At 45.2% G+C, this 15,416-nt stretch overlaps 1 protein-coding gene across 1 annotated transcript; it reads right to left on the bottom strand.

Moving 5' to 3' along the window:
* Positions 1–1,199: 1,199 nt before the first annotated feature.
* On the bottom strand, positions 1,200–14,008 carry LOC120059606 (LIM domain and actin-binding protein 1-like). The gene is made up of 10 exons (XM_039008735.1): positions 13,887–14,008; positions 12,745–12,801; positions 9,976–10,339; positions 5,578–5,638; positions 4,943–5,037; positions 4,620–4,694; positions 4,491–4,542; positions 2,750–2,820; positions 2,517–2,650; positions 1,200–2,310 (listed from the first exon to the last, which is right to left on the bottom strand). Exons 1-10 carry the CDS (start codon positions 14,006–14,008, stop codon positions 1,200–1,202), a joined length of 2,142 nt encoding a protein of 713 aa, XP_038864663.1.
* Positions 14,009–15,416: the final 1,408 nt, after the last annotated feature.

The raw sequence follows: 15,416 nt of genomic DNA, 5'->3' as shown, positions 1-15,416 counted from the left end.
GCTTTTAAAATTTTATTTCACCAGGTAGGCCAGTTGAGAACAAGTTCTCATTTACAACTGCGACCTGGCCAAGATAAAGCAGAGCGACAAAAAAAAAAACACAGTTACACATGGAATAAACAAAAAGTAGTCAATAACAATAGAAAAAAAAATATATATATATATACAGTGTGTGCAAATTGAGTACAGATGTTAGGCAATAAATAGGCCATAGTAGCGAAGTAATTACAATTTAGCAAATTAACACTGGCATGAGATGTGCAGATGAGCAAGTAAAAATACTGGTGTGCAAAAGAGCAAAAAAAGTAAATAAAAACAATATGGGGATGAGGTAGGTAGTTGGATGGGCTGTTTACAGCTGCAGCAATCAGTGAGCTGCTCAGATAGCTGATGCTTAAAGTTAGTGAGGGAGATGTATTGTAGCGCATACCAAAGACGATGCTGTAATCGCTGCCAAAGGTGCTTCAACAATGTACTGAGTAAAGGGTCTAAATACTTATGTAAATGTGATATTTCACTTTTTAATTTATACACATTTGCACAAAAAAAGGGGTTATTGTGTGGATTGAGGGGGGGCAACTATTTAATCCAGTTTAGAATAAGGCTGTAACGTAACAAAATGTGGTAAAAGTCATAGGGTCTGAATACTTTCCCCATGCACTGTAATACATGTATCAAAAGGTGGTTATTTCCATTTTCATTGTTCGATCTACATGTGTATAATGAGACTAGAGGTCACTGAATATTTTGTATAACAATTTCTTTATTCAAATTTGAACAATGATAACCAGCAGAATACATAATATGGTGGAAACCCTTCCAGTCCTTACAGCTATCCTGCTGTTCTGATAAAACATACCACCTTAAAAACATTCATAAAACTACTGTATTTTCAAATACAGACAAAAATGTGTCTCATTCACTGGGTTCAGTTCATATTATCAACATTTGTTTGGTTTGTACCATCTTCCGGACAAACCCAGAGCTAAGGTAAAATTTACATAGATAAATTACAATGAGTAGTAGTAGAAAAGAAAGAAACTGACATCACACTAAACACAGTCAGACACCATCCCTTAGGTTAAAGGGAAATGAAGAGAGAATCTACATTTCAAACAAAAAGGAGGGGCGGAAGTTACAGTCAACAGCCTGTTGATTATGTCTAATAATGTTCCTGACTTAATAAACCAGAGTCTCTTTCAGTCCTCATCTTCCTCATAGTAGCGGTTCCTCTTAATCATCTCCTCTACAGACACAGCCTCCTCGCCATCCCAGAAGCCCACATCCTGAGACATGTGGTTGGTCTTGGGTCTAGGATCCGCCTCCGGAGACGAGGGGGGCGTGACGATCTCTGACGAGGCAGTCTGGCAGTTTTGAGAAGGTAACCCTTCCCCATCTTCTTCTCCCTCCATCTTCTCCTCTTCTTGTTCTTCATCATCCCAGTCCTCCTTCGCTCCCGGTTCTTCTTTTGACTCTAGTGATTCGTGGTGGTTCTCTTTTAGAGGTGCTTCTCTCCCCTCCTCCTCAGAGCTGGTTTGGACATCCACATAGCTGTCGTCAGAAGGTGTGTGGTAGTCAGGTGACAGGCTGTCAGATTGTTCCTGGACCTCTATGCTCTGTTCCTCAGGACTGGAGGCCGGCTCAGGCTCCCTGTCCTCCAATGAGCTCATCCTCTCCAGCTGTTCTGGCTCAGGATTGGCTGTCTGACTGGCAGCAGGGGCAGGAGCATGGGAGGGGCTGGCCAATGAGAAGGGCTGGCTGCGCTCTTTGAGGGAGGAGCTCCTGCAGAGGGTGGAGCGTTCGGTGGACTCTGGGCTCTGGTCGGGGAAGGCCGAGTCACCCTCTGGGGGCCACTTGGCACGGGATGGTCTGCCACCGGAGCTCCCGTCTGAGGTGGGGCTGGACCCCATGTTACCCCCCTCTCCATCTCCTTCGGTGCGGGGAGGCCAGGAAATCTTCAGCCGACGTGTCTCTACTGGCTTGTCCTTCTCTGCGGAGATCTGGGTACGGGTCTCTAGGGAGGCTGTTACCACATTGACCTTGGCCAGTGGAGACTCCTCTACTGCTGGGCTGATCAACAGTGTGCCGGTAGAGGCACACTTCTTCAGCTTGTCTTTGGAGAGGGAGGTGACCTCTGTGGTCTGTTCGGTCCGCTGTTCCTCCCCAGCCCCACTCTCTCCTTTGGTCTCCCACAGCTCCTTGTGAGGGCGCAGGCCAAAGCCCTCGTCATAGTTGCCCTTGGCCTTGAACAGCTGACAGAAGTGAGGCTTGCAATAGACATGGCTGTGCAGAGAGGCGTAGGTTCCCAGGCTGTCCAGCAGAGGGAGACAAAACACATATTGAGAAAGACAATCCTTTTTATAATCAAGCAGCATAAACCCTCATCCTTGAAAACTCAAGAGGAACAAGACTGTGGACCTAACAACAATATAAGGTCCACTAACAGTGAGGTTCACAGATGTTTAAACAATAAACAAACAATTCCTTGCTGCATGGCATCTGTCCAATCCACTTACCTGAGTTTGGTGTTGCAGTGGGAGCATCTGAAGCAGGTGTTGTGGTAGACCTGTTTGTTGGCCACCAGTCTCTCCAGAGGGTAGACGGTCTTCTGACACGACACACAGCTCTCCTGTGCAGGCAAGCAGAAGCTCTGTGCACACACAACATAGAGGCATTCAAGGCAGGTTAGTTAGGAGCGTGAATGGTTTTCTCTGAGAAAAATGCAGAAAAAAGGTACTGTTGAACTCACCCTGGGGTTCTTTGGCTGAGCTTGGTCGTTCTGGGTCGAGGATACAGAGGTGGTGACGATACTGGAGCCTGCTGTAACATGAGACTAATATCAGCAACAACACCAGAGGGAGCTGTTGTGAATATACTGACCTAATACACAGAGTACCCCAAACATTAGAAACACCTTCCTAATATTGAGCTGCCCACCCCCTCAGAATAGCTTTAATTTGTCGGGACATGGACTCTACAAGGTGTCGAAAGCATTCCACTTAGAAGCTTGCCTACGTTGACGCCAATGCTTCCCACAGTTGTGTCAAGTTGGCTGGATGTCCTTTAGGTGATGGACCATTCTTGAAACACAGAAAACTGTTGAGCGTGAGAAACTCATCAGCGTTGCAGTTCTTGACACACTCAAACAGGTGCGCCTGGCACCTACCATAACCTGTTCAAAGGCACTTCAAACTTTTGTCTTTCCAATTCCCCCTCAATGTCACACATACACAATCCATGTCTCAATTGTCTCAAGGCTTAACACCCTTCTTTAACCTGTCTCCTCCCCTTTACCTACACTTAATTGCGCATCTGGCCCTTTAATTGGCATCTACTGTGCCGTCTAACATGCCGGTCTAGCAATGGTTCTGTACTACTGCTGCTCATTTCATGGCAAAGTTTGCAAATAGATACTAATGATATACTTCTGCCAGGTAAGCCTACTTTGCAATTAACATAATTGACAAGGTTTTGGGGATAGTATTTCTGTTAACCCACAAGACGGTTATCACATCAACTGGCTACTAGTGATGGGCATTCCGAGTCTTTTCTGTGAGCCAGATCATTTGGCTCTGGATCCCAAACGGCTCTGTTCAGTAATGCTTAGAAATGGACCTAAAACCATGAAGAAGAAAAAAAAACGATATTTTAAAGCTTAAAACATATCATTGTCAGATCGTGAAATGTGAGTTCAAATATATTTTTGCCTGAACATAATTTTTGGGGGGGGTCAAATTGAATGCATGTGGACCAGAATCAGGCTCAAATTATATTGTTCCTGTACTACAAATTACCATCTTCAGTAAAAGAAGAGCCATTCGTTTGCGATCGACCCATCGCTACTGGCTACACATGGAGTGATGAACACCAGCACCACACAGACGGGGCAATATTGCTGGAACTTAATTGGCAGATATTGTGTTAGGTTTGGCTTTTTAAGCCAATAATGGCTAACCAGGGGTGGGATAATGTCAATGTTGCATTCGTTTGTAGCTGGGAGCTTGCGGTGCCTGATACTTGAGAGATTTATATGACAGTTTGTGGTGGAACAGGTGAATATTGCATGTACTTTCAGAATTGCTTGGCGAGCTACTGGTAGGTGGCCTGCGAGCTACTGGTAGGTGGCCTGCGAGCTACTGGTAGGTGGCCTGCGAGCTACTGGTAGGTGGCCTGCGAGCTACTGGTAGGTGGCCTGCGAGCTACTGGTAGGTGGCCTGCGAGCTACTGGTAGGTGGCCTGCGAGCTACTGGTAGGTGGCCTGCGAGCTACTGGTAGGTCACAACCAACCTGTTGGAAACCATGATACCGTTTGAAGTGGATTTAACAAGGGACATCAAAAGGGATCAAAGCTTTCGCCTGGATTCACCTAGCCAGTGTATGTCATGGAAAGAGCAGGTGTCCTTAATGTTTCGTACACTCAATGGAGGAGACATAAATGACGGACAAGAATATAGATTTGGTGAAATGTAGTGGTGGACCAAAATAGTTACCATTGCTCTCTGTGGAAGAGGCTTTCCTACTGTTGGGCTCAGAGTCCGAACCCTGAGAGGAGAGGAGATGATGATTTAGGGATGTTTCAGATAGACACACACACACACACAAAGAGCACAGTTTCTCACCATGTCCCCACTGCCTGGAGGTACATTCTCCTTCTGTTTGCTGCTGCAGAGGAGGTCTGAGTCCAACTGATCACTCTGTCAGAGAGAGAAAGACAGGGACCTGTTTTACAGTAGGGATAAGTAACCTGCACATGACAGGTTCTGGCCGGGATGGGCCTGAAGTTTGGTTTGGTTTATTCGGATCCCCATGATGCTTTTGCCGAAGCCATTCTTCCTGTGGTCCAGAAGTTATTACTTTGAGCTGAAGTTCAGTCAGATTTGAGAAGTGCAACCATAGACATGGTAGTTAGTCTTCCATGGCAGTGTAAAAGACAGGTACTCACGCTGACTGAGGAAGATAACGCCTCGGTTTTAGACACAGCAGCCTGGTACATGGCCATCCTGTCCCTCAGGGGCATGGTCTCCATACTCCCTGCATCTAGGAGACAGACGGAGAGAAGCGCAGGTTACACACGCACAGATAAACACCTTGCGCTTAAGCTATAGAAAGGAAAGTACAGGCTATAGATTCAGCACAATGCAGACTGTGGGTCATGGTGAGCATCCCAAATGTCAACCTATATAGTGCACTACTTTTGACTACAGCCCCATAGGCTTTGTTCAGAAGTAGTGCACTATTAAGGAATAACATACTATTTATTACGTAACCATGGTGTTTTTCAGGCTGTGATGGGAACAGGTTCACGGGGGAATGGAAAGAAAAAGCTGTCTTCCTGTAACTATCATTCTTCCTGTAATCACTGGGGCATTCTGCTGATCATAGCACAAGGAGTGAGCCCCAGCCCTCTCCATACAGTCTATACCACTGAAACAGCTACAGGAAGGAAACAACGTACATATGTTTTAGTCTGTCTGTAGTTCTGTGTGGCCTAGTGAAACAATATACTCATGGAGAAGAATGCATTTGATTTAACTCTGGTGCCCCATTCCGTGTGTGTCCCCCTCAGTGTAATAGTACCTCCAAGTAGCTGGTCCATGTTATCAGTGATGCCTCCGATCCTCACAGGTGCTCTGGACACCTGGAAACACAGAGCCAAGCCACGCTATCAGGACAGCATATTCCATTTAGGTAGCCTTTACATTGTAGACTCAGCAGGCTCTGAACATACGGACTAATGCCAGCAGCACCTGCATCGTGGTTTGCATACAGAACCATATGATGCTCACATACTTAGCTCTAGGCTAGCATAAACACACAGTAGGAGAGAACCAGGGCCATCCATCAGACAGTTCTGAGCCCTGTGCTCTGACAGAAGAGGAAAACAGGAGTGGAGAAGAGAAGAGGTATGGCAGCCTGTCAGTGAGTCAGTCAGTTCCAGTAGCAGCCTGCCTTGTTGTCCAGCTCTCCCTTCTTGGCTGTCTGCCTCTCCTTCCAAGCCCTCTATACTCTAATCCCCTTATGAGCTCAGTGAGATAGAGCCTGGGGCAGAGCCTGGGGCAGATAGGGGTGTCTGCCTTGCCTCCCTCAGACTGTACCGCATCACTGTGCACCTCCCAAATTTTGTAACAATGCAGAGGGCTCCGTATATCTCCGCATTGACATGATTGGTTGACATTAGGTGGGGGCGGGAGGTCCTGTATAAGCAAACTCACGCCCTTGACAACTTCCTTCACGACAGCTCTGCTCCATGAAGCACAAGTAGTATGAATGATCTGACTTCTGCAGAGGCTGCATGGCAGTAAATGCTGTACGGTCACTGCAGACGTTGGATTGACCACGCAGAGCCTTTTAGCCAGAGTGTGATCAGTGTCAGAGATTAGAGGAGCAACAGGGTGTCACAGAGCCCTGTGAGGCTGGGACTGCAATGGGCACAGCCTTAATAATACACAGACAGACAGTGGGGGATGGGAGGAGGGGTCAAATGGTGGATAAAAGCCTGAAATACAAAGAGGAGAGAGTAGTGCTGTTCCGAAGGAAAAGTCTTTATAGCGTTGTGCATTTGTGGCAGTCTGGATTTTAGATCTGCATTGGCAGAAAGGGGTTGAACGTGCTGCTCCATCCTCCAGAGTGGATTAATCTAGGCTCTAGAGGGAGCCAGACCCCAGCTGGCCCAGACGGACCCCAAGCGGAGAGACCCCTCTCTAACCCAGCCAGAGGGCCCCCTCCCAAACCAAACCAAGACTCAGCCGATACCCTCTCCAGACCATGGTCACGGGTGGTGCCTCAACAATATGGGGGAGGCTGTAAACAAACAATAGGCCAGGAGGCAGCTGAGCTCAGAGGAACTGATCAGCAAGCCAGACAGACAAAGAGCTGACACTAATCCCACTGACAATTAAAACCCCCAGAGACAAATCGAGGCTCCTCCCTGAATCATACCGCCGGCTGGCTGGCTGGGCATCAGAGTAATAACAAAAAAGGTCCATTCAAAAATCAGTGAGTTTTAGGCTATATATAGCCCAAAACCACCATTGACAAAAACATGAAAAAGTCCTTGATTCACTGACAGTAACCATAATTCACCAACCATAGTGCAGTCGGTGTAAAGGCTAGCCCTCCCATCAAAGGACTCAATTCACAGCGTAATGCGCTAGAACCTAGTAAAAACATTAAACTAGCAAAGAAAGCAAACCTCAAATACAAGGCGGAGACTGTTTCAGAGCCGCATCAATACAAGTGAGCTTATGGAGATCCAAGGTTGAGACCAAACAAAGAACAAAAAACATATTTACCTCTTGCAAAGCAACGCTAGGAGCTACAGGGAGAAGCAGAGTGGAACACAAGGAAGAGGAAAGGAGTTAAGCGCTCATGTCTGTCCTGGAGGAGCTTGGAACATCAACAGCAGCTAACTCGATTCTGTTCATTACACTGTGGCTCCACTGGACTGGTGCCTCTCCTTCGTCCTTCCTTTCTGCCTCGTCACAGTCACACAGAGAGAGAAAGAGAGAGAGAGAGAAGCAGAGAGGGGGGCATATGGGGGGGGGGGGGGAAGTGGGGCTGGAAAGGAGGGAGGGGGGTGACCGGGGGGGTGAAGTTGGGTCAATTAATTTCCCAGTGCCTCTCCCTCATGGCCGTCTCCTCCAGCGAGAGGAGCAGGAGAAGAGAGAAGGAGGGGCAGAAGGAGAAGGCCTTGCTTTGATAAGCCAGGGAGGGATTGTTATCAGAGGAAGCTCAGTTTCTTCTCTACTGCAGTAATGTGCATGCCTGCCCCATGACATCACCACCTCTCGTGGAGAGGGGCAGGGGCTGAGCTACAGGTCAGGGAGCAGGCCAGGCACAGGGCTGGTTGTGGGTCGAGGGAAGGGGCAGCCTAGGTCACTTCCTGGCTGTCAGCTGAGAGAACAAGAAAGAGCTGCTCATGTGCTTAAGAAATGGAGGAAGGTTCAGCCAGCTGGGGCGTGGCAGGTGAGGCAACTTGTTAAGCCGCTACAAAAACACTCCTCTGATCTGATGTCCAGGCGGGCGTCCATCTTCAAAGACCGAGTAGTAAGCTAGTTAACCCACAGCACTGGCTTTTAAGTCTGAATCTTGATCAATGGTCAACTAAAACTCTACCTCATAGGAAAGTTACATTGAAAGTCTGGCCTTTCACATTCAATACCTAACATTTGTACAAGCCAGGGAAAACAAACAAAATAAAAACTGTTAGTCTAGACTCTAGAGTAGAAAGGGTGAAAAATGTCCTTTGCTTTTAAATGAGCTCATCGAAACTGAACAAAAACGCAACATGTAAAAAGTGTTGATCCCATATTTCATGAGCTGAAATAAAAGATCCCAGAAATGTTCCATTCGCACAAAGCTTATTTCTCTCAAATTTCTGCACGTCCCTGTTAGTGAGCATTTCTCCTTTGCCAAGATAATCCATCCACCTGACAGGTGTGGCATATCAAGAAGCTGATTAAACAGCATGATCATTACACAGGTGCACCTTGTGCTGGGGACAATAAAGGGCCACTAAAATGTGAAGTTTTGTCCCACAACACAATGCAACAGATGTCTCAAGTTGAGGGAGCGTGCAATTAGCATGCTGGCTGCAGGAATGTCCACCAGAGCTTTTGCCAGAGGATTGAACGTTAATTTCTCCACAATAAGCCACCTCCAACATTGTTTTAAAGAATTTGGCAGTACGTCCAACTGGCCTCACAACCGCAGACCCACGTGTATGGCGTTGTGCGGGCCAGCGGTTGCTGATGTCAACATTGTGAACAGAGCACCCCGTGGTGGCGGTGTGGTTATGGTAGGGGCAGGTATAAGCTATGGACAACAAACGCAATTACATTTTAATCCATGGCAGTTTGAATACACAGAGACACCGTAGCGAGATCCTGAGACCAATTGTCGTGCCATTCATCCGCCGCCATCACCTCACATTTCAGCATGATAATGCACTCCCCCATGTCGCAAGGATCTGTACATAATTCCTGGAAGATGAAAATGTCATGGTTCTTCCATGGCCTGAATACTCACCAGACAATATTTGGGATGCTCTGGATCAACGTGTATCAAGCAACTTCCCACAGCCTCTGAAGAGGAGTGGGACAACATTCCACAATCAACAGCCTGATGAACTTTTTTTTTAAGGTATCTGTGACCAGTAGATGCATATCTGTATTCCCAGTCATGTGAAATCCATAGATTAGGGCCTAATGAATTTATTTAAATTGACCGATTTCCTTAAATGAACTGTAACTCAGTCAAATATAAAAAGCATTTATATTTTTGTTCAGTATAATTGCTAAAATATACTAAAGTACCAAAGGTTTACAGTGCATTTAGAAAATGGTTCCATGTTGCCGTTATATCAACACGGCTGTTAACCCCAGAGGGAGCATGAGGAGGATAGGACAGTGGGTGTTTTGAAGAACCCCTTTGATCTGCCTGAGGACATGTTCATAGCTAGCCTATCTCCAGGAGTGTTCTGTAGTGAGATGAGAACAGTCATAGCAGTGCATGTGACAGGCAGCATGACTAACCCCAGGAGGACTCTGCCCCTGGAGAACACGACACCTTCCATTCTAGAACAGGAACAATGAGGACACACAGACTAGTTGTCTTATGAACCACAATACTTCAGCTTCAGGCAGTCCTCTGACCTCAGATCAAAACACATGGGGCTTTTCTTTAGCAAACCCATCGTCTAAGTCACCATCAGAGCAGCATGTGTAATCACACCACCTGATCCACACAACAACACTCTCCTAATACCTAAACAATAGAAAAGTGTTTCCATTCAGCCAATAGCCATTCTCACTATTTATGTGACGGAAGATTTGAAATATAATGTAATGTAAAGTCAAGTCAAGTAATGTAAAGAGTAAAAAAGGTGTCTCTGAATATGTTATACGAAAAAAAAATATCCTGTAAAAATGTTTTTGTAAAAACATGCTAGTTTGTAATCAGTGACTTTGGACTTACTTTGATCTGCTGGTTCTCTCCTTTCTCGAACATCATCTTGAGGTTGTTGAGGGGCATGTTGGGCTTCTCACTGGGGACACAAGGTACTTCTGCTACTGCCTCCTGCCTCTCTGGGTCTCTCTGCTGCAGTTCTCTCTCCATGCCTGGTCCTGCCTGGTCCTCAGCGGCTGTGGGGCTGGTGTTGGGGTCTGGTGAGAGAGGTGGCTGGGCCTGAGTGGCCTGAGGCTGGATCTGATGCTTGGCTTTAGGGTTTAAGGGGAGTAAGCAGCGAGTGTGGGTGGTGTGGGGTAGCGGGGCGCAGGACGTGGCTGAGGACTGGACAGGCTGCTCCCACCACTTCTTCAACACACTCAGGTTGCCACTGCTGAGAGTTGGGGGCAACGGATCTGCAGCCTCGAGGAGGACGTAAAGAGAAAGTTTAGTTTATTAAGATATCCATTATATTCACCAGGGCTACTCCTCAACCTGTTCATACAGTCTGACTAGCAGAAACATAGCAATGGCATAAATCAAAAGGGTGTACAGTTTGTACAGTGTGTGCCTAATAGAATCGAAGAATAGAATCATAGAATAGAAACACTGTGGAATTCAACCCAGAAGGGCAATGAGGGTAGCAATATAAGCAGCATGTGAAGGAGATAAGATAGAGACCAATGTGTAATTGGACAAAAAAAACGATACCAGTCACATCAATAGTTTCAGGATACAAGAGTAAGAGTCTCCAACCGCGTTCTAATAAAGCTACAGTTAGCATTCAACTGGACTAGCATTCAACTGGACTAGCATTCAACTGGACTAGCATCTTTCCAACAACAAGACCTCTCCCTAGCTAACCCAAACAGCTGACTACAGTTTCTCATGCTCATCAAATGACTAGGATTATGACTAGAACAATTTAAGGGATGTTTAACACAAGATAGGCCTACTCATTAAAAATATCTCAATGCTGTCTTTCAAGTAAACAACTGAAGCATTGTCCTGTGTTGACATAACCATGAAAATAAGATAAGTGACGCTGAAATAACGATTTACAGCCATTTAAATACGCAGTACGGAATTAAGCTCTTACAAATTTGTATGAATTGATGACATATTATAAGAACTGCAATATGTATACTGAGTATACCAAACATTATGAACACCTTAATATTGAGTTGCGCACCCGGCCCATGTTGACTCCAATGCTTCCCACAGTTGTGTCAAGTAGGCTGGATATCCTTTGGGTGGTGGACATTCTTGATACACATGGGAAACTGCTTAGTGTGAAAAACCCAGCAGCTGTGCAGTTCTTGACACACTCAAACCGATGCGCCTGGCACCTACTACCATACCCTGTTCAAAGGGACTTAAATATTTTGTCTTGACCATTAACCCTCTGAATGGCACGCACAATCCATGTCTCAATTGTCTCAAGGCTTAAAAATCCTTCTTTAACCTGTCTCCTTCCCTTTATCTACACTGATTGAAGTGGATTTAACAAGAGACATCAATAAGGGATCATATCTTTCACCTGGATTCACCTGCTCTTTCCATGACAGACTGACCAGGTGAAAGCTATGATCCCTTATTGATGATATCCAGTTGGCTGTGTGAAAGCCTGGTAACCTGGAGGCCAGTTGGCTGTGTGTCTGCCAGGTGGAAATGATAAAAGCCTTTAGTAAAGATGGAGCTAGCCCACCCCCCTACACCAGGAGAGAGAGAGAGAGATAGAAACAGAGTGGAAGGGGGAGCAAGAGAAAAAGGAGCCTTGACAGTGAGGAATGCTGATAAATGTGACTTATGTTGATTGATAATCCAACTGTATTATGCTAACATGTTATTTACGTTTCACCAAGAGGGCACCATTGTCAGGGTCAGTTGAAGGAAAGGGAACAATCCAGGAAAAGAGAAAGCAGGAGACCTTCGGCATGCCTCTCCCCAAACTGTGAAGAATTTACCTAATTTTACATTCTTTGAAAATACCGTGAGCCTCTGCTAACAGTGACAACAGCTAGTTCTACACCACAACCCAGGTGTAAACCCCAACATCATACTGAGGAGTCCCAGACGCAAACTGAGTCTTTGCATTTTCCATGTACACAGTTCAGTTGTCCCCTCCCCCCACTGGTTATAAATACTGGCACTTAAAATGTTCTACTGCTTGAGCACCCGCACCTCTTATAGAATATAGGCTTCAAATTATTGCAGCACTTCCCCACCTAAATATATATGTAAACAGTACTGTCACCCAAAATGAGTGCCAGCACCTATTTCAATCCACTTCTAGCACTGCTTTCAATGCAGTACACCAACTGATGGTCTACCTATGCCAGACACCTACCTGGGATTGAAAAAGTCGCTTAATGAAGAAGAAAAAAAAGTCCCTGCCGTCTGTTTATATCCCCTCAAGTGCAATTCCCGGGCCGAGCCAACTGACCACCCAGGAAGAGTGGATGTATCGGCAAGGTGGGATCAGGCATTACATTGTCTTCCTTCATGCCCGTGAAGTGAGTGACCACCCAGGAACAAGAGCAGCGATGTGAAACGACAGTGGAGGTATTATCTACCTTAAGATTAAAGTCTCAATATAAGGATTAAGGCTTTTCTAGTCTAGCCTCCAACTGCAGCATGTTGACATCCATGTGTGTGTGTGTGTGTGTGTGTGTGTGTGTGTGTGTGTGTGTGTGTGTGTGTGTGTCTCAGAGAGAGAGAGTGTGAGTGAGGATGAGTAAGTACATGTGAGAGAGAGAGAAATAGCTTTGTTAGATATTTGCACTTTCCAACCCTGACTGGATACTTACTGCTTTCTTCCTCTCCGAGTTGCCCTCCTCTGCAGCCAGTTGGTATCTAGGAAGAGGATAGATGGGGTTGTGAGCACAGGCCTGCATCATGAGGTAGTGCCGTTTACAGCCCTGTTTTAGCCTCTAGAACTAAAACTAGTTGGGCGTTTGTGGGGATCTCTTCTAATTCCAATTATACACAAACATGGATCAACGCTGTCTCCTAGTGGTCAAACACTAAAACCTTCTCAGAATATCAAAAATATGAAACTATGCATGTCAATGACCCTGACCATGTACCAATTATAAAATCACAAAAGGGACGTTTGTCAATAAAATGGCCTACTAAGACGCTGGATGGTAATTTGGGGGAATAAAAGACATTTCACAGGAAGTTCATCTCAGTTGACTTATTTTGACTATTTAAAATAAGAACTGTCGACATCAGTGAAACTGGAATAACAGGTTTGTGGCGATGTTATGGATAAACATTCTACACAGAATAGCAACAGCTGGAAGGGAAGACAAATGTCAAACTGTAGAGAGGTATGAAGGGGGGACAAATCCAATCTCAGACATGTAATAGTCAGTGCTGTTTCTACAATTGGCTAGACAAACTGGTAAAAATCTAGCCTGGTCCATGATCCATTTGTCCTCTTGCCTCTCAATGACAATGAGAGACAATGAGTTGGCATGATAGCACAAGCAGACTGGCACTAAGGCTAGTAGAAATCAGCAATGTTATCAAATACAGTTTCAAGCCATTTAATGTTCTTATCTTGTACTGATCCAGCAAGCACAGACAGGACAGGAGGGGACAGGACAGGTGAGGAGAGGACAGGACAGGAGGGGACAGGACAGGTGAGGAGAGGACAGGACAGGTGAGGAGAGGACAAGACAAAGAGTGGCAGTGAATGGTGATCTATTACTAAGGTTTCAGGCAGCAGTGCATACTAGGATGGAAAAGCCATCAGTGGTCAGAAGTATGTTTGTTTCTACCTTGATACAGGGGTATGTATAATAGAGAGAGAATAGATACATCTGGGTGAGTTTAAATGTGAAGAGTCATTGATTGAGAAGAGAAGATAATAAGATGTTAGGAAGTGAGTAACAGTCACAGTAAGGGTAAATGGGAGAGAGTGAGAAACTTACTTGGAGAAGCGCTCAGCAATGGCGTTGTTCTTGCCTCTGGTGCCAACTATGGACAACTCCTTAGCTGTGACTCTGACGGAGTGGGAGGCCCACTGTCTGCGACTGAACGGAGCGATGGCCATCTCTGTTGTTCTCAGGGGAAAACTGCTCTAGCTGGCTGGAGGGTGAAAAAAAAAGGTCAAATTAACCTCACAATTCTACCCTAGACAATCATACTGCCCGTGCACTCTTCTGGAATTAGAAATCCTTCTAAATAAAAAAACTCAGATGCATTTGCTTCATGACAGCAGTATCTCAGCATGTGGGAGGAGACTGTATGACCGATACGTCTATGTCTGCAGTGAATGACAGTAGGCTACAATTGTGTTAATTACTTGCGGTTCCTATGGATGAATGAATGAATCAGCAGTGAGTAAGGCAATAGCCAGCACACAGCAGCTACTAATCCACTTCTCATCATTGAGACATCATGAAGTTGAAGCCCCCAAGCTACTACCAGCAGGCACAGGCCTTCCCCAGTCATCTCTCTGTCAGAGTTCCGTGAACTACCCGCCTGTTTCCTGGGATGTCACACAGACTGACTGGAATTCAGGGCAAGCAGATGCATGCACTCACTCTCAGCCTAACTGTCATTACATGCACTCTCATTTCAGGATTACACCAGACAAAAACAATATGGATGATGAGGATTCGAGTTAGGGAACATAGTACTGTCTGAAACTATTTTTTTGAACAGAGGTATGGCGAGACAGGTAGACCTAGGCTATATATTCCTTTACAAGAAGAAATGAGACACCTTCCTTCCACACATCCAGCACAAACCACCGTGATGATCTCACAGTGATTATGAATATATTGAAGTCAGCAACAAAAAAAAACATTTAGCAGGTTGGCATGTGTCTAGCTCATAAACCATGGGCCTAAACACTTTTGTTGCGTTTATATTTTTGTTCAGTATAGAAAGAGATATGCTCTTTAGTTTAGTGCATGCATTCAGGAAAGTCCCATTTACCAAGAGTCAACTGGTAGCCAAGAGCTAGCCTTGACAATTTCTCTTCTGCTTTATCCACTGATCGAACACTGCGCATAGATCAAGTCAAAATATCACCTTAGACAATGAATTTTGGAAATTGCCAGCAGCATATGATTAACTATACAATAAAAATATAAATAATAGTAAATGACTTGAGTACAGAGAGCAAACAGATAAAATGATTAGTCCCAACTTAACTCCCAGCTTTCAAAGCATTATTTCCAGACTGATAAATACAATAAGCCTTTTTTTTTTTTTTTAGATCAGCTTAAAATAAATTACTGTTTCTTTTCTCGTTCGTGATTTACAGACAAGCTGTTTTGCATCACATCTCATGAAAACAAACAAACAGGCTTTTAAAAATAATCTCTCACCCCATAAAAATTCTGAAGAGTTTAGGCACATTACTTACCTTTGAGGTTGTCTTATGAGTCCTCTTTTACTACTTCAACTTCACTCAGTCTCTTTGCCTTCTCTCTCAGTCTTCAAGCCTTCTC

Source organism: Salvelinus namaycush, chromosome 14 (genome assembly GCF_016432855.1).
Source record: "Salvelinus namaycush isolate Seneca chromosome 14, SaNama_1.0, whole genome shotgun sequence".
Lineage (NCBI taxonomy): Eukaryota > Metazoa > Chordata > Actinopteri > Salmoniformes > Salmonidae > Salvelinus > Salvelinus namaycush.
Note: the sequence above shows the minus strand (reverse complement) of the source record. Positions and strands in the feature narration are given on the sequence as shown.

Bases quoted from the DNA above. Each gene is read 5' to 3' on its own strand.
- LOC120059606 (XM_039008735.1), bottom strand. From the start codon at position 14,008: ATGGCCATCGCTCCGTTCAGTCGCAGACAGTGGGCCTCCCACTCCGTC. The intron at 4,543-4,619 runs GTGAGAAACTGT...CTCTCCTCTCAG, and splicing joins CTCCAGGCAGTGGGGACATG to GGTTCGGACTCTGAGCCCAA. The intron at 2,651-2,749 runs GTGAGTTCAACA...GTGTGTGCACAG, and splicing joins CTCAGCCAAAGAACCCCAGG to AGCTTCTGCTTGCCTGCACA.